The sequence below is a fragment of the Lutra lutra genome, chromosome 3 (assembly GCF_902655055.1).
Source record: "Lutra lutra chromosome 3, mLutLut1.2, whole genome shotgun sequence".
NCBI lineage: Eukaryota > Metazoa > Chordata > Mammalia > Carnivora > Mustelidae > Lutra > Lutra lutra.
The window spans coordinates 147,422,826-147,445,974 of record NC_062280.1 but is presented as its reverse complement, the minus strand read 5'-3'; the positions used below and the strand labels follow the sequence as shown (position 1 = coordinate 147,445,974).

Genomic DNA, 23,149 nt, shown 5'->3' with positions numbered 1-23,149 from the left:
GAAAAAAAGAGGTGGCAATTAAATGTGACAATATGCTAAAAACCAGTGACTCTAGTTGAAGGGATTATGGGTGTTCATTTTACTATTTGTGAACTTTTTTTTTAGATTTGGGAATTGTCAAAGTAAAAAGTTCCAAGCAAAAACAAAAAGAACAAAATGTAGGAGATATGATAAATAGGAGGAGAAAACCTGTTCTAAATATATAGAGCGGTATAAACAACACCTGTGAAACCTACTCAGTTTCAGGATATATAAACAAATAGCAACAATAGTTTAGAAATAAATCTCTTGGATTTATTTTTATTTTATTTTATTACTATATATTATTATATATTACTATTATTATTTTATTTTATTTTTATTTTTATGCTCTCCTTAGCAAAATCTCTCACTGATGGTTACGGTTTCCCCCTTATGCCACCATGCTCTCCCCATCCCTCCTCCCTGCCAGCAGAGGTATCTTCCTCCAATATATAACTGATTACTATACACCTCACCTACTTCATAATATCTAATGGGCCCCTTCTTCCCCACTACAAAATCCAGACAAGTGCACTCACCATGCAAACACTGCACACAAAAGCTCTAACCTCTCTCTTCCCTATACATGCCTGTTCTAGCAATACGACTCAGCATTCTTCAAAAGTAACAAGCCCTTTTGTGATTCAACAGCTTTGTACGAGCTGTTCCCCCTGCATGGAGGGCATTTCCACCACTCCTGACACTACGGTCATGACCTCTTCGAAATCGTAGTGGACAATGTCTATGCTCCACCAAAGCCCTCAGATCTGTTTTTATCTTTTCGAAGCCTCTCACCTTTCCCTTCCAACAGCCAGCAGCGGCAGGGCTATTAAAGAAGACTACCCTTGAAGTCCTGAAGCCAGCTCTGCTCCAGGCCAAAAGAGCAGCTAGTGCCTGGGAATCAGTGTCCCTTGCGACGAGCAATGACTGCTGGTGCCCAAGTGTGAATGCCCCAGCTCCCTGCCTCAGTGGGGCAGGTGGAGGCAAAAGCTTACCCACAACATGCCTCTCCCAGCTCTTCATGCCTCTTCAGGCTGAGTCCTCCCTCCCTCTGTGGACTTTTCCCTGAGCTGCACATCTGCCCGCCTCCCCCCCACCCATAAAGCTGGAAGCTCTTCAAGGGCTCAGAACATGCAGCTGGGCTCTGTACAGTTTACTGCGCTGCAGCCAAGTAAGCTCAGGTCTTGTAATATTTATAAAATACAACAAGACAAACTGAAGTGGTCAATCCCCAAGGATTAACTTTTAAATGTAGTTTTTGCCACAAACTATACACATCATTAATTTGGGTATACATATCATTAATTTATTTTATACATACCAGGATTTGAACTGCAGCTGGTAAACTATCTAAAGGAAAATCTGGAAGTCCAAGAGTAGAAGATTCTTGGGAACAGAGAGTGGTAGCAAAGGACAGGAGCTGAGAAATTCTAGGGGAGAAAAATTAAGTGATGTTAGGGGCGCCTGGGTGGCTCAGTGGGTTAAAGCCTCTGCCTTTGGCTCAGGTCATGATCCCAGGGTTCTGGGATCCAGCCCTGCTCCGGGGCTCTCTGCTCAGCAGGGAGCCTACTTTTCACACCCCTCCCTCTGACTGCCTCTCTGCCTACTTGTGATCTCTGCCTGTCAAATAAATAAATAAAATCTTTTTTTTTTTTTTTAAAGATTTTATTTATTTATTTGACAGAGAGAAATCACAAGTAGGCAGAGAGGCAGGCAGAGAGAGAGGAGGAAGCAGGCTCCCCGCTGAGCAGAAAGCCCGATGCGGGGCTCGAACCCAGGACCTGGGATCATGACCTGAGCCGAAGGCAGCGGCTTAACCCACTGAGCCACCCAGGCGCCCCAATAAATAAAATCTTTTAAAAAAAAATTAAGTGATGTTAAATGTTATCCTAATAGCTTGAATATACAAAATGTATTCATTTTTAAAATATGAAACAGCTGAGCCAACTTAATTAATCTAAAAGATGATATTTACTATTAAATTCTCAAGAAACAACAGGTTCATATTATAATATTCCATTTAAAACTCAGGAGCTGGGGCGCCTGGGTGGCTCAGCCAGTTCAGTGCCTGCCTTCAGCTTGGGTCACAGAGCCCGGCCTCAAGTCTGCTTCTCCCTCTCCAACTCTGCCACTCTCTCGGTCTCACTCAAATAAATAAATAAAATCTTTTAAAAAATAAATTAAAAAAAACTCAGAAGCTGATTAAATATAGATATATTTCTTTTTTTTTAAGATTTTTTAAAAAATTTATTTATTTGAGAGAGAGAGCAAGTGGGCACAAGTTGGGGCGAGGTGGGGGGAGAGGCAAGGGAGAGGGAAAAGCAGACTCCCCACTGAGCAGGAAGCCCAACATGGGGCTTGATCCCAGGACCCTGAGATCATGACCTGAGCCAAAGGCAGATGCTTAACTGGCTGGGCCACCCAGGAGTCCCCAGATATATTTCTAAAATATGACAATATGTGAGACTTTCCACAACCTGGCCCACATTTATCCTGCCAGCCTCCCTTCCCACCCTTCTCAATGCAAACCTGAATTCCAGCCACAAGGAGCTTTTTATAGCCTCAAGAACAAGGCATACACTCTCATACCCCATGCTTTAAAAATAACTTCTTAGAATTCCTTAATTCCAATCTTTATCTGGCAAAAGTGTACTTATTCTTAATTCCAATCTTTATCTGGCAAAAGTGTATTTATTCATCTCAAATGCTGATGCCTTTTTGAAATTATGACCCCTACTATACAATATTAAACTAATACATTCCCATGTCTTTAAACTCTACCATATCTTGAATTTCTTGCCTTCAAGGATCATGTCTTATTAACTTTATCATTAGCATTTACAGCAACTACTAAAAAATTCTTCAAAGAATATTTATTGAATGGATGAATTAATCAATTCATCAACGGACAAAATAAATAAATTTGATGTTAAGTGTCCAGATATTTATATAAATGTGTGTGTGTGCACGTGTATGTGTATCTGTGTATGTGTGTATGTGTAGCTAAAATACTTACTTCTCAGCAGAAACATTGGCTCCAACTGAATACAGCAGTTTAAGTTGGTCCTAAAATAACATAGAAACATATCAAATCAATAAGGAATGTAACAGGCTAAAGGGAAACTTTTATAGGCACACTTCAAACTTTAAGTAGACACTAAGTAATAGTAAAAAAAATATAATTTTTGATATATGTCATTTTCTAAAAGTTAGCCTTTTTTAATCCATCAGATAGATAACGCCACAATAATCTTTCTCCCTAGTCTCCAGAGATTTTCTTTACTCTCTTTTTCTCTCCATTAACTACTAAGAGGGACATAAAAACATAGTAACATTTTTATAGTAACCAAATAGAAATAGAAAATCAGTTTAAGAAATAAATTATTCGGGGCGCCTGGGTGGCTCAGTGGGTTAAGCCGCTGCCTTCGGCTCAGGTCATGATCCCAGGTCCTGGGTTCGAGCCCCGCATCGGGCTTTCTGCTCAGCGGGGAGCCTGCTTCCTCCTCTCTCTCTGCCTGCCTCTCTGCTTACTTGTGATTTCTCTCTGTCAAATAAATAAATAAAATCTTTAAAAAAAAAAAAAAAAAAAAAAAAAGAAAGAAATAAATTATTCTTGTTCATACTTACCTTAAAGGGTAGATAATAAATATCTCTGGCCTGAAATCGAGAGCGGAGAGGGGGGTCTAATGGATTCCCAGAGTACTTAGGCACTGGCAAGCCCAAAGCAATGACGCGGAAGTTTTCACTAACCCGAACAATCTTCCAAGCGTCCAATTCTGTTTTGGTATGCTCCTGAAAGAAGATCCCAACTTACAGCAGAAATGATGCAGAGTACGACTGCAAGAACTGCAGGCTTAGGAATTCAGGCCCTGATTGCTGAGTAAATTGTATTTGGGAAACAAATACAAGCTTCAAAACCAAACCTTCAAGGAAGGAAGCAAAGTGAAATCAGGATCAGGGTGCCAGGAAGGCTCACACCATGAAGACTGGCGTTGAACAGAGAAGCAGCTAACAGTCAAGGAACAAAGGCAACGTGAGTCGTCAGATCTCCAAGCTGTGGTCATTAACTCAGAGAAACTGAGTGAGGAGGCCACTCTGAGTAGAGAGTGCCCATGGACCTCAAACAGACAACCATGTTTATGGGTCTATTTCTGCCAAGATACATTCATAGTAACAACTACCATGTATTGAAAACTCATTACATGTAAGTACTTTCAATGAATTTTGCTCACTTAACTTTTATCAGAATGCAAATAAATATTTAATTCATTTTTAAGGATGATCAAACTGATGTTCAAAGGAATTCTATAACTTGCCCATGGTCCTACAACTTGCATCTGGTGGAGTTGAGACTGGAAACAGTACAGGGTCTGGGGTTACAAACCCTGGCTCTAGCACTTGGTGTAAACATGACCAAGGGCATGTTATTATGCCCTCTGACCCTCAGCTTTGTCATCGATAAAGTGGGAATAGTATCACCAACATTACTGTGCCTAATGGGAAAACTAAATACAACAGTGTATGCGAAAGCAACTGGTCCACAGTAGGCACCTGTTATCTCATTCCTTCTCTCTCTGCTTGACCCTAACAATGGCTCTTCACTGTCCTCAGCTGTATAGCTTACAAAGCTTATGTGAACGTGTACGCCCTCAGCTTTCAGCATATCCGCAGGGGATGCGACCCATATAACTGTGTAGAAGCTCTTCACACGACACTCAAGGACTTTCCTGGCTCGAGTCATGTCCTATTCTCTCGGTCCCAGCAAGCACTGCACACCCAGCCCTCAGCCTGCCTTCCCTGACCCCGAGCTCCGCCACATCTCACAACCGTGGCTCTCCAGACACATCATGCTGCTTGACCAACGCTGCTCCACTTGCCTGAAACACCCTTTCCACTTTGCACAGCATAAACAAGGCATCATTTCAAGCTTAGCACAAACAACATCACTCTCTAATCCCTCCCTCCATCAGAACCAGTTTTGTACCCCTCCCCTGTATCCTATGCAAGGATCTGACTTCTGTACATTACCACTTCATGCTGCAGCCAAGCTCTTGAGAGGACTTAGATCTCTTAAACATAATAGGACAAATGTCTGTTGATTGACTGCATGAAATCATTTAAAAATATAATGAATGATTATTTCAAGCATAACCAAAATTATGACCCCATTTTCATCAACAGACTCTAGAGATACTATATCACCATGCACCAGAAGACAAGAGTCAGCATCTAGCCCTGCCTGAGAAACCAAGAGCATCATCTTCAGACAGCTGAATATTTTTCTTTCCCACTTACCCAAAAAAAGATCATCAGCATATAAATAGAATTTATACAAACTGATTTTATCTGTTTCCACAATAACGAAATCCTGCTATAATCACCTCTCTGAAACCATTAAAATTTTGAAGTATTCAAATTTAGTATATTGAATCTAACTAGAAATAAACAGGACTTAAATTATGGTACCGAAATCCTCTTATCATATAAATTGTCTTAAGGTGGTGGTGTTTTGTGAAAGGATCTTGCCTATCTTCTCTGAGGTTCTTATGAGACAGATTCTATTTACGATATTTACCAATGAAAATTAAGCATGTATACTGATACTTACATTGGGAAAAAACAATGTAGTACATCCTTCTCAATAATAAACACTCCTTGTATACTAAAACTCTTCAATTAGCAATAATCGTGCCTCAGATAAACCTCAATCGCTACGATACTGCCACTGTGCAAAGCTTAAAACTCTTTTGACCCCATATTTCAAATTCTTAACCAAAGTAATAGGTTCAATAACTTTGCATAAAATTCTAACACAAATAAAGAATATATCAAACTTCTAATTGTGAGTAAACACCACACTTAAAAAAAATGATCCCATATCTGACTATTCTTTTCCAAATCATTTACTAAAAATGCCAAATAACTAAATAATGATATAGAAGCCAATAATAGTTCTTTCGTAATTTGAAAGTATCTAATGAGAAAATGTTCTGCCTAACACTGACCTACTTTAAAAATAATAAATTTAATTATATTCTTATATTTATTTAAATTCGTATCTTTATAATATTAATTAAAATATAAAGTAAATTTAAATACATGACTAATAAACATATCTTTCATTTCAGTAAATTAATTCTAACAATATGAATGAATGATTTTTTTTTCTTACTGATTAAACCCTCAATTATCCTCTTCTAATTACATTAGTATGATGTCATCTTCAGATAGTTCCAAAACAAGACAACTATATCTCATGGTGAAAACACCATCTAGAGACTCCTATAAACAGTAAAGAAACAGACTGCTAAAAGGGTAGCAGGACAAGTTTCTGAGAAAACAGACTCACACAGTGGGAATCAGAAAGAGCTATTTCTGGTCCTACCAGACATGGAGCATCAGTTCAATCAGACCCTCTGGTGTCAACAACTCTTATTTAGTGCCTAGTGTGTCCTGGGCTTTCATCAGCTGTATCGAGAAGAAAGGAGACACAGATTCTGCTCTTGAGCAATTTGTAACCTACTTGGGGCAGTAAAATTCACATCCATGTATCTCTACCACACAAGTGTCAGAGAGACTGAATCCTAGAATGCAGAGGCAGAGCCATCAACCCCTGAACTCTGGGTTAGCCGGAGAGCTATAGCACAGATGGCGCTGAATGGACAAGGGTTGTCTTCTCGTCCTTTTGTGACATTACATGAACACCTTTCCCAAAGCCTCCGAAGGGCCCCGCACTTTCTTCCTATCAACTTGCATCACAGCATTTAAAGATTTTATTGCACTGATTCATTCATTCAACAAATAGTTATTGAGCAGCCACTAAGTGCTAGGCACTGCTCTAAGAGCTTGAGATAACACTGGCGACAAAAATCCCTGGTAGCGAAAGTTGTAATCTAGCAGAGGGAGGCAGTGAATAAACTAAAAACACAGCAAGGAAGTAATTCCTGTAGGATGTTAGAAGACTAAGGAAAAAATAGAGCAGAATCAGGGAGCGTGAGGGCAGAGGGGACACTGCAATGTCAAATTGGCGGGTGAGAGCAGGCTTCATTGAGAACATAACACTGGACCAAAGACTTGAAGGGGTATAGAAGGAAGCCAGACAGGTATCTGGGAGAAAATCGTTCTGAAGAGCAAAGTGACTTGCAAAGCACTAGGAGAATGCCTTCCCAGTGGGTTTAAGGTACAGTAAAGACAATGCTATCAGCTGGAGTGGAATAAACAAGGATAGCAGGACATAAAGCTAAAGAGGCAGGAAAAGCCCAGATCAGACAAGATCTATTTTGCACTGGAAGGCCTTTGGGTTTTAGAGTGAGGAGAGGGCTTAGAACAGTTTTAATCTGCCCCATGTTTCAAAGTGGACCTGGACCACTGCAGGGCAGCCGGAATGGAAATGAGGGTTGTTAGGGGTTTCTTAGAACAACTCAGGCATCAGATCCAGGCAGCTTGGACTGTCATGGTATCTTTTAAATATCTTTCATTTCTGTCAGTATCTACTGGATTTTGACCTTCTGGAGGCCAGGAACTACACTCAGTTCAGCTTTGTCTTGCCCGTACCATCTAGAAGTCGTTAGACTTCTGGTACATGGTTGTTGGGGGACAGAGAAGAAGATAGGAAAGGAGGGAGAAAAAGAAGAAAGAATTAAAAGGAGGGGGAAAAAAGAGAAACAAATAGTTATTACATAGGCAAAAAAAATAAAAATAAAAAAAAAACAGTAAAAAAATCTGGGAGGTCTTCTAATAGGATCTGCAAACTGAAAAGCTTGTCAAACTGCGAACTCATGAGCTAAGCAGTGTGCCACAGATGCGAGCCGCCTGAACGCTGTCCTCATGCCCACACAAGCATGTCTCACCACAAACGGCACCTCCTACAGCTCAGGAGCCAAGACAAAGGAGCTGGATTTTTCTGTTCTTACTTGGAGAAGTTTGTCGTAACGCTCTGAAGACATCAGGAAGCGTCCATCCTCAAGCTGCATCTCCCTATTTTCCAGCAAGTTGTTCAAAACGGGCAGAACATTCCTCTCCGCCTTTTCCAGGCCTTCCAAAACAAGCGTTCTGCCTTCTGTGGCTGCACGGACTGCACACTATTTCCAAGAGACAAAAGCAATATGAGAATATGAAAGATGCCAGAGCACGGCTTAATTTTACTTGTAATGCAAGTAAGTGAAGAAGTAAGAGATAAGCGAATAATGCAACCACAGATGATCAGTACCTTCACAGTCTAGTTTTACTAGGTAGTAGAATTTGTTGTATGCCTGTTCAGGAAAAGAATGCTTGTAACATACATAACAAAGACCAAGTAAATACACTTAATATAAAAAGAATTTTTCAGATTAAGAAAATAATATCACTATGATATACAAATGAGCATAATAAAATATTTTCCATTTCACTGGTTAACAAAGAGCTGCAAGGTAAAACAATATATTTTTAGAACTTCAAGTTAGCAGAGATTAAAAAAGAATGGTAATACTCAGGGTTGGTAAGGTTAAGGTTAAGGTTAAGGTAAGGTTAAGGTTAAGGTTAGACGAAAGGTAAGGTTAAGACGAAACTGGCACTTTTCATTTCCGATTGGTCTATGTGCAAAATGACAATGTTATGGAGAATAACTGGCAAGGTATTTTTAAAAATTTAAATGGTTATGTTCATTAATCCAGCAATTCTATTTCAAGGAATTTTTCTTAAGGGAATAGTCAGGAAAACATAGATGGAAAGATTTATAATTACCAAAAAAAAAAACCAAAAAAAAACAAAAAACCCCACAAAAACCCAAAAACAAAAACAAAAAATTTTTACCCCAAATGCCAATCTAGAAGACTGGCAAAATAGACCATAATAAATCAGTGTGATGGATTACTACACAGCTATCAGAAATAATGTTATAGCTCTATCTCTACTAGGACTATGCCATTTCTTACCTGATTACTAAACCCTAAGTAAATATGCTTCTTGTTTTAAGAACCTTGTTATAAAAAGTACTTAATTCATGAGTCCATGGGATGGGTTGGGGAAGACAATGACAATGCTCTAGAGATGGGACATTTGCTTCTTCCAGCAGTTGTATTACAAATCTGTGATAAAACATGAGGAAAAGCCACTACAAATTGACATTGGTCAACCTCAGCTGAATCATCACTATTACTTAGAAAATACTTTCTTCATTTCTTATAGAAATTATTGCCAAGCCAAGCTTCCAGTCCTTTTCATTTCTTTCTATGATGTACTTTACCATGATGATTAAAGTCATCAGAATTGTGATTCCATGGCTTTCCTTAACTCTATCACACAATCCCTTTGTGTCTTCCCTACTCTTATTTCTGTCTTTGACAATGTCCAAGGCCAGCCCTTTCCACCTTGAGCTTAGAGGCATCCACTCTCACCTTTTCCAAAATCTTCCATCAACCACCTCTTAACTGAACTTTTAACTTCCTTCTCTTCTGCAAACATGTCTGCACTTTACGAAAATCTATAGTCTCCTAATACCTCTCAACATCATCTATTTGTCTTCAAGTCCCATGAGGAATAGTCCCCATACACACTGACTCTACTAAGCCTCCATCACTCTTATTTTACTAAAACTGCTCACTTGCAAGCACCAAAAAAAGAAGGCATTTTCTTACTCTTCATGTTCTCCTTTCCTCCCACCCTCTTCCCTTGATCCTCTCTGTGCTTCATGTTCGATCTTAAGATATTTACCAAGTAGGTTTTTCCTCTGGCTTTCCTCAATCCTTCCTCTGACTCCTGCCCTCTTAAAAAAAAAAAAAAAAAAAAAACAAGAGCAAGCATTCCCTAAGGTTCTGCCCTTACCCTTTCCCTTCCTCTTCCCTCATTTGTTATTTCATTAGCAAAGCTCTAACATGCTCCCATAAATCCTCACTGGTTCACTGAGTAGCCATTATGTGACAGGTGCTATGTTATATGCTACATTAAGTAAACAGCAATAACAATAGATAACATTTTTTTAATTTTCTTTATCTCCTCTTTCTTGAGAAACATAGTATGAATCCCAACCTTCCTCCTGATCTCTATGCTCCCATTTCCAAATATCTTTTAAACATCTCCATAGACGTGTTTAAACTCAACACGCTGAATCAAATATGACTTCTTTCTAAACCAGGCCCTCTTCCTGGTGGCAATTTCAATTAAAGTCTCATTGAGGGTGCCTGGGTGGCTCGGTTGGTTAAGTGTATGCCTTTAGCTCAGGTCATGATCCCAGGGTCCTGGGCTCCCTGGAGTGGGGAGTCTGCTTTTCTCTTTCCCACTCCCCGCTCTTGCACTCTCTTTCTTGCACTCACTCACCCTGTCAAATAAATACATAAAAATCTTTAAAATAAATAAATAAGTAAAATCTCATTGATTCTCCTGCCACCCAAAATTCAGTACTTCTTATTCCTTAAACAATGCAAGTGTAACCTCTAAATAGTTTATGCGTTCATCTGCACTGTACCTTCTCAACGGGAGCCTTCCTTCACTCCCTGTTCACTTTACTGAAAGAATCAATTGGAACAGGCACCATTATCTCCGTATCTCTCATACTCTGTTGTGCTCAAGATAATCCTATTTTACCTGCTGGAAGTTAGAGACTGAATCATGCCATCTGAAAACTCTTTTTCAACAATGAGATCTATGATTATGCAACTTACCTCAACTTTATGAAGAATATTATTTTTTAAAATACCCCTAAACTTTTTTCGTATTAATTATTTATTTACACACCATTTGAGTGGCAATGAGTGGATGCTTTATAGTGCAAATGGATCCAAAGATAAGAAAAAGAGGATTATAAATTTATGAGTGGTATATATTTTTTATATGAAAAAGACTGAAAAGAAAAAAATCATACACAAAGGATCACCCAAGATTTTTAACTTTCTTCCCGACTTGCCCTTTGGATATGTGGTTATAGACTCGGTACATACACGCAAATTAAAAATTTTAAATGCAGGCAAGAGTACTGGCTAAAAGGAGAAAACCTTAAAAAGATACTTTTTAGTAACTAAATCTGAATCACTGAGTTTATAGAAATAATACTAGTTACTAATCTGCATCATCTTGTTTCCTGATTGTTCCTTAAAGTAGTCTATAAAAGTATGAAACTATAAAGTATGAAAATACTTTAATCAGTACTGTCAAACTTTAGTAATGCAATCTCATCACCTTTGTAAAGAAGAATGTTAAAAAAAAAAAAAAAACTACATACCAAATCCATTAAGTAATCGAATATATCAACATATTGTACCATGTGGTAAGTCTCAGACTTAATTGGACATGCTGGAGAAAAATTAATTGTTATAGGTTTTGTGCCAAACAGAGGTTCAAACAGCCCACCCTGTCTGCATCGATGCCCTTTTTACCCTCTGTCTGCTCAGCACATGAGTGTAGAGCCACAATGCTCAAGTTCTCCTTGTTCTTCCATGTGCCTGTTTCATCTCCCCAGCAAGATTCTCAGGTTCAAGGGGTGAGAACCCTGCCTTTTATGTCATCCTGGTGCAAAACTGGCTCACAGAAGGCTTTTGGTGTTTATGAATAAAAATGTAACCTCTCAGTTAAAAGATGCTGTTATGTAAGTTTAGGAAGGATTTTTATATGAAGGATAATAGTTATGTATGCCCACACTTGTTAGGAGAACAGAACAAATTTAACCGTCAGCATGAATGACTTAAGCTACATAGTTCAAAAATTTTCTATACGGATTTTTGAATAAAGGAATGGTGGTATACTTTTTCTCCTGAAATCTTAAAAAAAGAAGGGGCAATGCATACATATTTTATGTAGAATGAATACTTGTGATAGTTACTCAAAGCAGAAATTACATCAACCATAAGGATCCTTTCCTGCCCTTCAAGCTATAGAATTACCAGAGACCTAATTTTCTCAAATAGAAATCAGAAAAAATGCAGCAAGATCTTTCTGGACAAACCATATCAGTTTTAACAATCCAACATGTAGGCATGAAGAGTTTCAAGATAGAGGCTGCATGACCTAAAAATCAAAAACCATCTAAGCCTCTGTTCTAGATTTGCTTCTGATTTGATAAAAGACCTTAGGCAAACAATTAATCTGGAGGTCTGTGTCCTCATTTACTAAATGAGAATATCCTCAAGGGGTATTGTACATTGTCACTATCTATGAAAGAAAGCAGTACTGGAAATTAAATTTAAAGTTATCGGACCTAATTAAAATAGAAATTATTACTGATAAAACCACAATTTAATGAAAACAGATCCCAAAAAGCTTCAAGTGACTCGGAATGGCTACAGTTTAACAGCACTGAGGAAGCCAAACAAAAACAAAAATAATTAAACTTTAAGTTCTTTATTTTAAAATATGAGAATAGGATCAGATGAATTTTTCAGCGCTCTACCACTTACCTGCGATGGGAAATTTAGGCTAGTCACTTTACCTCTCTGAGCTTCCATTTCTTTCTTAAGCCACACCATTTATGGTGCTTATCTCACAGATTGTGGTGAAGATTAACCAAGATAACCTCTGGCTCAAGTAAACCTGTACAAAATGATTAGCTGTTGTACTGTTAATACTCTCATCCTTGTAGTCATGGTGGCCGTCATCATCATCATCATCGTCGTCATTCTTTCAGGGAAATAGATATGATACAAAGAATACAAACTTTGGAACTGGACAGATCCTGGTTCAAATCCCACCTCTCCTGTTTAGCAGTTGTATGACCATGGCCCTCTAAGACTCAGTTACTTTACCTATAAGATGGGGATGTCATCGCCATCCTAAGGATGTTTTGAGGATTAGATGCACTCATATAAGGCACCTAGCACAACAGAGGTCTCAATAAAAGTTGTTACTATGTCTTGATTTTTAAATTAATTTCAGTATAGTTAACCTACGGTGTTATATTATGTGCCCTGATTTTTCAAACGAATTATATAAATCTGTCAAACAGTTAACATTATATGAGTACACAAGAGTTGGCCTAAGCAAGATGGCAATATAGTAAGGAGCCAAGGCTTGAGTTCCGACTAACACAGAGGCCAGAATAAACAGAGAGCCCTTCTCCAACTGTCCAAGTGACAATTAGAAATTATTAGAACAATACGGCTGTAAAGGGTCTGGTGCAAGTAACAAGTAATTTAGCCACTCTCAACACCCTTGTTTCTAGGTGATGCTTTCCAAATTCCAAATACTTAATTTATCAACAAACTTCTGAAATACAACTTCGTTATTTTAACAGTGGTTACATGTAGAAAGTAGCTTCAGCATCCACAAATAGGATTAAGTTTATAAGTAACTGTTTTTCCCTATTTTGACAAAATAGAAATCTTATTTTCTGATCAACAGCACTGTTATTCAACTTATTAGGAGTTGCTTTTGATGACCTCTACTATTTAAGCAGTGCATTAAAAAAAGATTAATCCTTTTTTTTTTTATTAATAAGAGAGAATCAAGAATAATCCCAAACAGGGGCATCTGGGTGGCTCATGGAATTAAACATCAGCCCTTGGCTCAGGTCATAATCTCAGAGTCCTGGGAACCAGCCACACCTCAGGGTCCCTGCTCAGCAGGGAGTCTGCTTCTCTCTCTCTCCCTCCTTTTCCACCCCAGCTTGTGTGCACGCTTTCTCTCTCTCAAATAAATAAATAAAATCTTAAAAAAAAAAAAAAGGAATAACCCCAAACAGAAAAGAAGACATTAAAATACTATGTAATTGTTTAAAGTGCATTTTTATGCTTAACATTAAATATGTACCTCATACATTATGGAACTGGAGAGAATTGTGTCAAATGTATCAACAAGATTCTAAGGTGAAAAGAGTTCCTGGCTTAGGAAAAGTTAAAGAAAATCATTTTACTTTCCCCATACTGGCTTTCTACTCCCCAAATTATCTTCAGTGTCTCCTCTCAGTAAGACATTAAAACCGAAATGTTATTTATTTGTAGCTTAGTTAATTTATATTGGCTCATACTTGAGTAATGCAAGCAATTTTCTATTGCTTTAAAGTCTTCCACTCCAGCTCTTTGGAGTCACATGGCAATAAACAGAATTAATAAAGAGAATGTCAACAAATAAGGGGGGGAAAGTACATTAATAGGATCTTAAAGGGTTAGAATAACAATGATTTAGATTTTTTTCAGGTTATTTTATCTTCTGAGGCAAAGGACAGGTCATGTGGTAGCAAAATATCTTTAACTCTCCTTATGTCTCCATGGGTGTCAAAATACCAATCATATAAATTTTCTTATTTCTCTTCTTTAACCAATTATTTTTTAAAAGATTAATCTGTAACCCGCTTAGCAAGGTAATTATATAAAAAGTACTTAAAATACTTAAATTAACTCTACGTGAACAGATGGATAAGCTTTGGCAAATATTTACATATAAAGCATAGTATAAATTTCAACATTTTCTTAACAGACTATAACTTACTTCATCGGTACCCTTCTCTTTTTCTATATCCACTCAATTCATTGATATCTTATAGGAACAATAGCCAATAAATGTATTAGAAACACTCAGCCTGCTTAGTAATTTTTTTCTTTTTTTTTTTTTTAAAGATTTTATTTATTTGACAGAGAGAGAGAGATCACAAGTAGGCAGAGAGAGAGAGAGAGAGAGAGGGAAGCAGGTTCCCTGCTGAGCAGAGAGCCCCATGTGGGGCTCGATCCCAGGACCCTGAGATCATGACCTGAGCTGAAGGCAGAGGCTTTAACCCACTGAGCCACCCAGGTACCCCTGCTTAGTAATTTTTTAATGCAAATTAAAGCCTATTAATTTGGCAAAGTACATACAAATAAATACCCAGTGCTGACAAGAATCCATGAGGCAATCACGCACAGTGCACTGACTTAAGTGTGAGTTGGAACATCCTTTCTGAAAAGCAATTTGGCAATACATATAATTCTTGAATTATTCTTGAAAATGTCTAGACTGCTCCAAAAATGAACAGTATTAAAAAAAAAAAAAAACCTCTATGATGACAGGAATTTGTTTCTTTTGCTGTCATTCTAGAGAGTGCCTGACACGTAACAGTCATTTTGGTGAATATTTAAGAAATTCTCTCTATATAGTATATGTATACACACACACATATCTATAAAGGCATTTATGACATCAATACACATGTATCTATAAAGAGCATTTATAATATTATTAATCAGAAAGAAAATACAAATTCCCTACTATTGAATTACTAACCTAATTCTAACCTTCAGGAGTACAGTTCAGTTTAACCTCTGACTTTATGATCAATCATCCTTAATTTCGTGTGAATGAAGATAAGTGAAAAGGTTGATAGTCATGACCCTCAACTTGGAATTGGGGGTTTTGCCAAGGTTTCCAGCTGAAGAGTCAATTAGTAATTACTTGAACATTACTCACATGTGCATGCATCAGGCACACTGAACAACCCAAACTTTTTCTCCCGGGACCCACCAGATGGCCACAGGCATTTTTTCACCCATCTTGGCCTATCTAGGTTAGAGCCATCACCTACTGGTTAATGAAGATACTGCCTCTCTCTTGATCTCAGACACCAAATTAAGAATGTTTATTATTCTTATTGTTCTGTTATTATGGTTAAGAATATTAAACATGTTAAAGAAATTTCCAAATAAAATAAAGACCTTTCAGTCTAACAACATATGACCAGCTGGTAATTATCTGACAACTTCATCTATCTAGAACTCAGATGGGATTTATTCCTTCTGATCACTCAAAATAGATGTCAAAAAGATAAATACCTTTTCCATTGGTGTGCCCCCTCGTCTTATCCAAAACCTTTTTATTGTTAATTCACTTAAAATTTTAACAGGACTGATTATCCAAAGGAGAAACCTATCATCAAATAAAAGGGCCAATTATCTTCCAGACAGTTTTTATGTGCCAGAGATAAACAAGAAAGTTACATTCTGGTAGGAAATGCAGACAATAAACATGGAAACACAGAAATATTAGGTAAATTTACGTAGTGACAGGTACTCTGAGGATCACATTGTGTAATATGACAGCACTGTATTGTGTAAGGAGTGTGGGCATCATCAGTGATTACTAAAATGTTCTGAGAATTTATAATCTGAATGATGAGGAGGCAGGAATATATAGATCTGGGAGAAGATTATACCAGGCAGAGGAAATATTAAATACAAAGGTTCTGAGGCTGGAAAGCATTCAATCTATTTTTAAGAAAACAAGGCCATGAAGCAGGAGCCTAGAAAGCAAGGGAAAGAGGGAAAGGAGCTGAGGTAGACAAGATTAGGTCCTGCAAAGTACTGTGGCCACATTAAAGGGTTCAGATTTTATTTTGGGTGTAATAGGATTGCATGGATGTAAGCAAGGAACTGTTAGATCTGATTATGAACAAATAATAAGGAATATTAAGAGACAGAAGAAAAAATATGAAACTCAGATATAATCTCAACAAATAGTCTGAAGTAACTTAGGAAAAGGACCAATGTTCCTATGCCACAATTATAGGCTTGGAAGATGTCTGTGGATTACATCCCAAATAACGGATGTTCATCATAAAAAGTAGGAGTTGCCAAGAAAACATAAAGTGTAAGATATTACCATACACTTATAATAGCACTTTAAATATTTTATGAACTATAAAATAGATATCATCCAGAACTATGCTTTTTAAAATGGCAGGCACAGTATAATATTACACAGTGTTATCTAAATAATTTATGTTTCAAGAAATAAAAAGTTTTAAGGTTCCTTTAAACAATAAACATATAAAAGTCCATTTTCTCTTCTTCACTATTTGCATTACAACAATCAATCCAGATATAAAATTCATTCAAAATATGTTTTTAAATCCACACTCTACCAAACACCCAGTTCTTTCAGTGTCATTAAATCTATTCTCATCTGGGCGCCTGTGTGATTCAGCTCCATTAAGTGTCTGCCCTCAGCTCAGGTCATGATCCCAAGGTCCTTGCCCTGGGCTCCTTGCTCAGAGGGGAGCCTGCTTCTCCCTCTCCCCCTCTCCGTTTATGCTCTCTCTCTCTCTCTCAAATAAATAATTAAAATCTTTTAAATAAACAAATGAATAGATAAATCAATCAATCTGTTCCCATCTCCTCTCCACTACTTCGGCTGTAGTCTCGGTTTTCTATGCTCTCTCCAGCTCCTTACTCTCGGCCTCCCTAGATTCAGAAAAGAGGCAGGCATTGTAAAAGTGTGTTTTTTTTCCACATGTAATTAGAAATAATGTACAAAGTGAACCATGGCACTAGGTGAATAAAACAGATTTCTTTAAAATGTACTTCTGGGCTTCATCCACAAAGGATTACTTTTTAATTGGAAATGTGAACTCAGATTTTCTCACTACATGATGCTAAGTATGATCACCATCCTTTAAGGGGGAGACTGCCAAATCTCCCCATCTTAAGTATATTTTTCCTTTTTGTAACTAATAAAGTAATCTATAGACAATGTGAATAAAGTAATCTATAGACAATGTGAATATCCAGGTCTCCAGAAAGTCTTTCACTCAGTGGTTTTTTTACACTTATAGTAACTTGACCCTTGTATAACACATTTGAACTGAATCTGATCCACTTAAATGCATATTTGCAGATTCAATTTGATGAATTGAATTTGATCCACTTATATGAAGATTTTTTCATTATAGTATAGTACTATAAATGTTTTTTTGTGATGCTCTTAATAACGTTTTCTTTTTTTCTAACTTAGTTTATTGTAAGAATAGAGTATATAATACATATAATATCCAAAATCCATTTATCAACTGTTTGTTATTGGTAAGGCTTCCAGTCAACAGTAGGCTATTTAGTTTTGGGGGAACCAAAATTTATATGCAGGTTATTGACTGCTCAGGGGTCAGCAACCCTAACCCACTTATTGTTCAAGTGTTAAATGTATACTCTTTTAATTATAAATAGTGTGCTCATGAGGAAGCTTCAAATTTAGAGAACTATGAAAATTCCTTCCTCACCCTACCCCAGTTGCAGGGTCACACTTCCACACAAGTAAGCTCTGTTAACTGATTCTTGTGTATCCTTCTAGAAATTTCCAACATATACACAACCATTTACATTATTTCTTTTTTCCTTTTTACCACAAATAGGATCATATTACATACGCTGTCTTACAACGTCATTTTGATGCTTCATCCTAGACTTCTTTCCTATTATAACATTCTTTTTAATGGCTATAGAGAATTCTGCTTACTGTTATTTATTTAACTAGTTTAACTAGCTTCCTTAAATTTTTTTTTTAGAGAGAGGGAGAGACAGAAAGAGACAGAGACGGGAAAGTGGCAAAGGAAGAGGGAGAGAGAGACTCTCAAGCAGACACCAGTGTGGAGACTGATGCGGGGCTTGATCTCACAACCCTGAGATCATGACCTGAGCTGAAATCAAGAGTCAGGGGATTAACCAACTGAGCCACCCGGGCGCCCCTCCTAAGCATAATTACAGTTTTCACTTATAGTTTTATATATCAAACAATGCTACAATAAATACTGTTGCATACATAACTTTGCATATTTTATATGAATAACATTTGGAAGAAAAATTGCCAGAAACATAACTGCTGAGTCCAAATATACTTAATTTTTCTTTTGATAGATATTGCCACATTTTCTTACAAAACTGCAATGCTGTTTCCTCATCCCTTTTTCCCCATAAACAATGGACATTAGAAGATTCTTTAATCTTTAATAATATGAAAGGTCAAAGAAAAACAAAGGCCCACTAATGTTTTAATTTTTATTTTTATAAACAAGAAAGCAAAGCATCTTGTTATGAATTTCTTGGACATTTGAAATCTTTCCTCTATGAGACGCTGAATTAAGATTTCTGTCCTTTTTTCTATTAGGTATTCCTAATGAAGAACAATATTTAATATTTTAAGCTACACGTGTGAAGAAATGTTCAACAAGCTTCATTATAATATTGATAAAATATCATCTTAGTTGGTAATCTGCACCTAAGAACCTACCTCTCCCCCAGAAAGGATGTAGTACCTGGAAGTATATACTTAATTTCACTATGCTTAATACACCTTTACCTACCTGACTTTTAGATGGAGAATACTTTCTAAGTGTGCTGGACAATTTCCTATATTAAAATCTCGTTAATTCCTTTTTAAAAATTCAAATTTCTATGTGCAAGTACTAGGAAGCAATTAAAAATTAAGAAATCAGCATATTGATCTTTAGGTAACATTTTAGAACCATTAATTCATCTACACTTTCTACTTAGTGCTAAACCAAGAAGGCATTTCCAAGAACAGGAAAACCAAAATTCTAAATTAAATCTGTCTAGAGAAGGCACAGTACATTATCTTCACTATCACATGAGCTAGCTCTATTCTACTTTAAAAATAGATTTTGCATAGACCTGGACTAAACAGTCATGTGTTGCAGTGTGATAAGAACTTGCCTGATCAATGTAAAAAGCTGTGCCTCCTCGGATCTCTCGACGCTGTTTGAGATCGGTTTCAGTGGTGTCCCTGGACAAGGCAATGTATTCAACTTCCCGTCTGGTCAGCTCCTGTAGAGCAGAGAGTGAAAATGTCCCAAAATTAAATCCAATTCCCAACATATGCTTTGGAGCCAGTTATACGACAATGTTACTGCCCTAGAGAAGAGCATTCTAAATGGAATTCTGAATTACATCCTTCTGAGTCTTAGCTTTGAGAAAAATGCAGAACATTGAACGTTAATGAAAAACATGCATGTACCTCTCCTCGGAGCTCTACTTCTGCTGCATCCAATAGTTCACTACTTAATAATTATTTACTTCTGAAGCAATAATAATCATAGTCAGGTCTTGTAAATCTTAGTATTTTTTTTATAGAATTCTTTTCAAATACCACGAGTAGTAACTTGCTTAGTTTTTTCACAAATGATAGTCATTTAAGTAAGTAATGTTCACCTTTTTCTTAAAGGGCATCTACATTAATTAAGTCCATTAACCAATGTTTACCAACCATATGTGATATGTTGGGTTCACACTTTACCAAGTGTGAAAATAAGGTAAATATTAATACAAAGATCAACAGAAGAGGGAAAGAAAACAAACACAGCTCTTCAGGAAGGACAAGAAGAAGGATGAAAGGAGGAGAGGAAGGAGAGGGAAAATAGAATTCTTTCACAGAAAACAAACATTTTGGTTTGAAGGGGAAACCATCCAGAATTCATTTCTTTTGGAATAATTTATGCATCCCTAATGTCATTTTGCCCTGCATGTGACAATTATGTACAAAAAGTTTTTAACATTATCCTTGGTTTTACAATATTGAATTAAAAACAATGCTGCTCTCAGTTAAATAAGGCATACAATATGTTGTTATTAAACAGGAAGAACAAATTAATTTACTGACGTATAAAGAAGAAAATTGAATGAGCATGCCATTCATGGTAAAAGAGGATAAGTCCATACAATAGGATTTTTTCCCCTCTGCCTTATCTCCATGTAATGCTGATAAAAATATAGTGTCATTTTCATTTTGTTTTTATAATATACGCCTGTTTCCATACACCCATAAATTCAAGTACATATGAAAAGAAGAAAACATTTTAAATAGAGAAAACACACATATAATGATGAAGATATGGTGATACCAAACAATATTTTTCTAAATAAGAATGAACTGCCAGTGAAAGCACACTTTTGGACTAAAGCGGCAACTCCTCTTGTTAGTGGATACTTCCTTCTTGCTTCTGGAACACATAACTGGTACCATCATGTCGGGTTCACTGATTGGTTGAATGTGGTCACCGGAAAACCCTGTCAAAACTGGTTGACAAAGTCATACATACCTCTTATTGTTAATTTGTACCAGAGTAACACCCTGAACTGCCACACTGACAGCTCAGACCAGACAAGCACCAGCAGCTGCTTCCCAGGGATGGTCTGAGCAACTTCACCAACAGTACCAGGAGCAGCAGATAGAGGAGGCAGCAGGGGTCTGTTGAGTTTTTTGGGAGCTATCATAAAACTCCTACATGCATTAAATATAAAAGAGACACAGCTATCAAATTATTTCTACTTCATTTCTTATTGGTTCAGCAGGCTTGCCCCAAAATCTCTGCCTGTAAAGTCTTCATCTACTCTGGATATTACTAAGCGTAGGATCTGATATCTAATGGCAACAGTACCCACTTGCAGAGTTTGCAAGGAAGCTTAGGCTAGTAAGCTTTCTTATGTGTATTTCCACATCCTAAAGCTGCCTCAGTTCTGTTTCATAATTTAAAGTTTGTGGGGTTTTTTTAGAAATACAGGTTTCACACTTACAGACTTATACTGTATTTTGAACCAACAAGACTCCTGTAATCTCCCAGACTTTCTCATTCCACATTCCTAACAAGTTTCACAGTCTTGTCAGAAACAAAACCAAAGTAAGGTACTGTGGTCATTGTAATGAACCAGGTAGAATGGATTCTCAGCCGCTAACTCAGCATTCCTAGATAAACCACTTTGCCTTGTTTATTAATAAAATAAGGCTAATGCTACAATGACCCATTATATCTCACAAGCTGGTTCTAGGAACACATATAAAATATGAGGAAAAGTATGCGCTCAAAGAAGTTAGGTTCTGACTTGCCCATTTTTTTTTAAGATTTTATTTATTTATTTTTTTTTAAGATTTTATTTATTTTTTTTTTAAGATTTTTTTTTTAAGATTTTATTTATTTATTAGGCAGACAGAGATCACAAGTAGGCAGAGAGGCAGGCAGAGAGAGAGGAGGAAGCAGGCTCCCTGCCGAGCAGAGAGCCCGATGCAGGGCTCGATCCCAGGATCCTGGGATCACGACCTGAGCCAAAGGCAGAGGCTTTAACCCACTGAGCCACCCAGGTGTCCCTGCCCATTGTATTTTTATCATCCTCATCCTATATGATTTTAGAAGTACCAAAATAAAACTACTACTAAAATAAAAGAGTACAGAAAGCATATTTCAATAGCACAGAAATCAATTCTTTAATCTTTAATATCAAGTAACACAAGGAAGCTGAAAACAAAGTTCTTCTCTTCATCCTAAAAAATATCTTCAGAACAACTTCATCTGATAGCATTCTTCCTCCCATCAATAGAACAATGCCTATTAAACCTGGCAAATAGAAAAATAGTCCTATACATTTTTTTAAACTGTGTTGAGATTTTAATATTTCCATTCACTTTATAACTATGCTCAGAGAACTACAAACATTTAAGAGAATAATAGGTCAGAGAGAGGATTTGAAGTCTAGCTCCATCATTTACTAGCTGGATAAAGCTCAGTAAGCTAGTTTAATACAGTAAGCAAGTTTTAATAAACTCATTTTCTCCATCTAAAGGGAAAAAAGCATGTAACACATAAGAGCTATTTTACAAACTTGTGGCTTCCTTTGAAGACTATACAACATCAAAAAGTCAAGAGAGTTATTTGGCATATTAGAATGTGGATCTAAGAAAAATATTCCCTGAATAATATAAAACTGGGTTTTGCTTTGTAATTTCAGAGATTATGATCCTATCTGCCACTCATTGCCTGAATTTGAATTTTTTTTTTTTTTAATAAACATATAATATATTTTTATCCCCAGGGGTACAGGTCTGTGAATCACCAGGTTTACACACTTCCCAGCACTCACTGAATTTCTTATCTTACCAGAAGTTGAGAACTTTCTAGGTGCAGCCAAAATTTCCTAAAGCTATGAAAGATAAATGTACATTTGCTTCCCGGAATACTTATTCCAAAATCTTTATTAAACAGTTTATCAACCTGAAAAATTTTTTCAAGTAATGAATCATCCTTATATTTTTATAAATTCTTAATTTATTTTAGAACATAATTAATCCAAGTTCCCTTAGGAATCCATAAGAATCGAATGCTCACCAGGTATTGCATTGCAATAGAACGTCGAAGAGGCCCAGGAGGTCCTATTAGAAAGACATCTTGCCCCAAAAGATCCTTTTGCATTATCCATCTTAGATGCTGAATTACAGATTGAGCCACAGAGTCTGAAACTTCAAGAGGAAAATAAAATAAAACGAAATGCAAACCAGACTACTACTTATAATATAAATTTCCAAGCAATCAATGTATTTAGTATATTATATTTTAAAAAGCGTATCTATGTGTACACACATACATACTCATTGATACATACACCTGGCAAATTCTCACACTGCTTTATAATAAAACCAT

The 23,149-nt window shown here is 36.8% G+C and overlaps 1 protein-coding gene and 1 pseudogene across 6 annotated transcripts in view; both read right to left on the bottom strand.

Moving 5' to 3' along the window:
• The window catches only part of VWA8 (von Willebrand factor A domain containing 8), a 339,288-nt gene that overhangs the window by 274,518 nt on the left and 41,621 nt on the right, over positions 1–23,149 (bottom strand). For all 6 annotated transcript variants that reach the window (XM_047720038.1, XM_047720036.1, XM_047720035.1 and 3 more), the window contains 6 exons: positions 22,838–22,968; positions 19,398–19,508; positions 7,935–8,102; positions 3,649–3,813; positions 3,038–3,087; positions 1,343–1,451 (listed from right to left, as the gene is read on the bottom strand). In XM_047720038.1, the coding sequence (XP_047575994.1) occupies positions 1,343–1,451; positions 3,038–3,087; positions 3,649–3,813; positions 7,935–8,102; positions 19,398–19,508; positions 22,838–22,921 (687 nt within the window). In that variant the 5' untranslated portion in view covers positions 22,922–22,968. The remainder of the gene's footprint in view (positions 1–1,342; positions 1,452–3,037; positions 3,088–3,648; positions 3,814–7,934; positions 8,103–19,397; positions 19,509–22,837; positions 22,969–23,149) is intronic.
• Positions 5,609–5,758, bottom strand: LOC125096537 (uncharacterized; annotated as a pseudogene).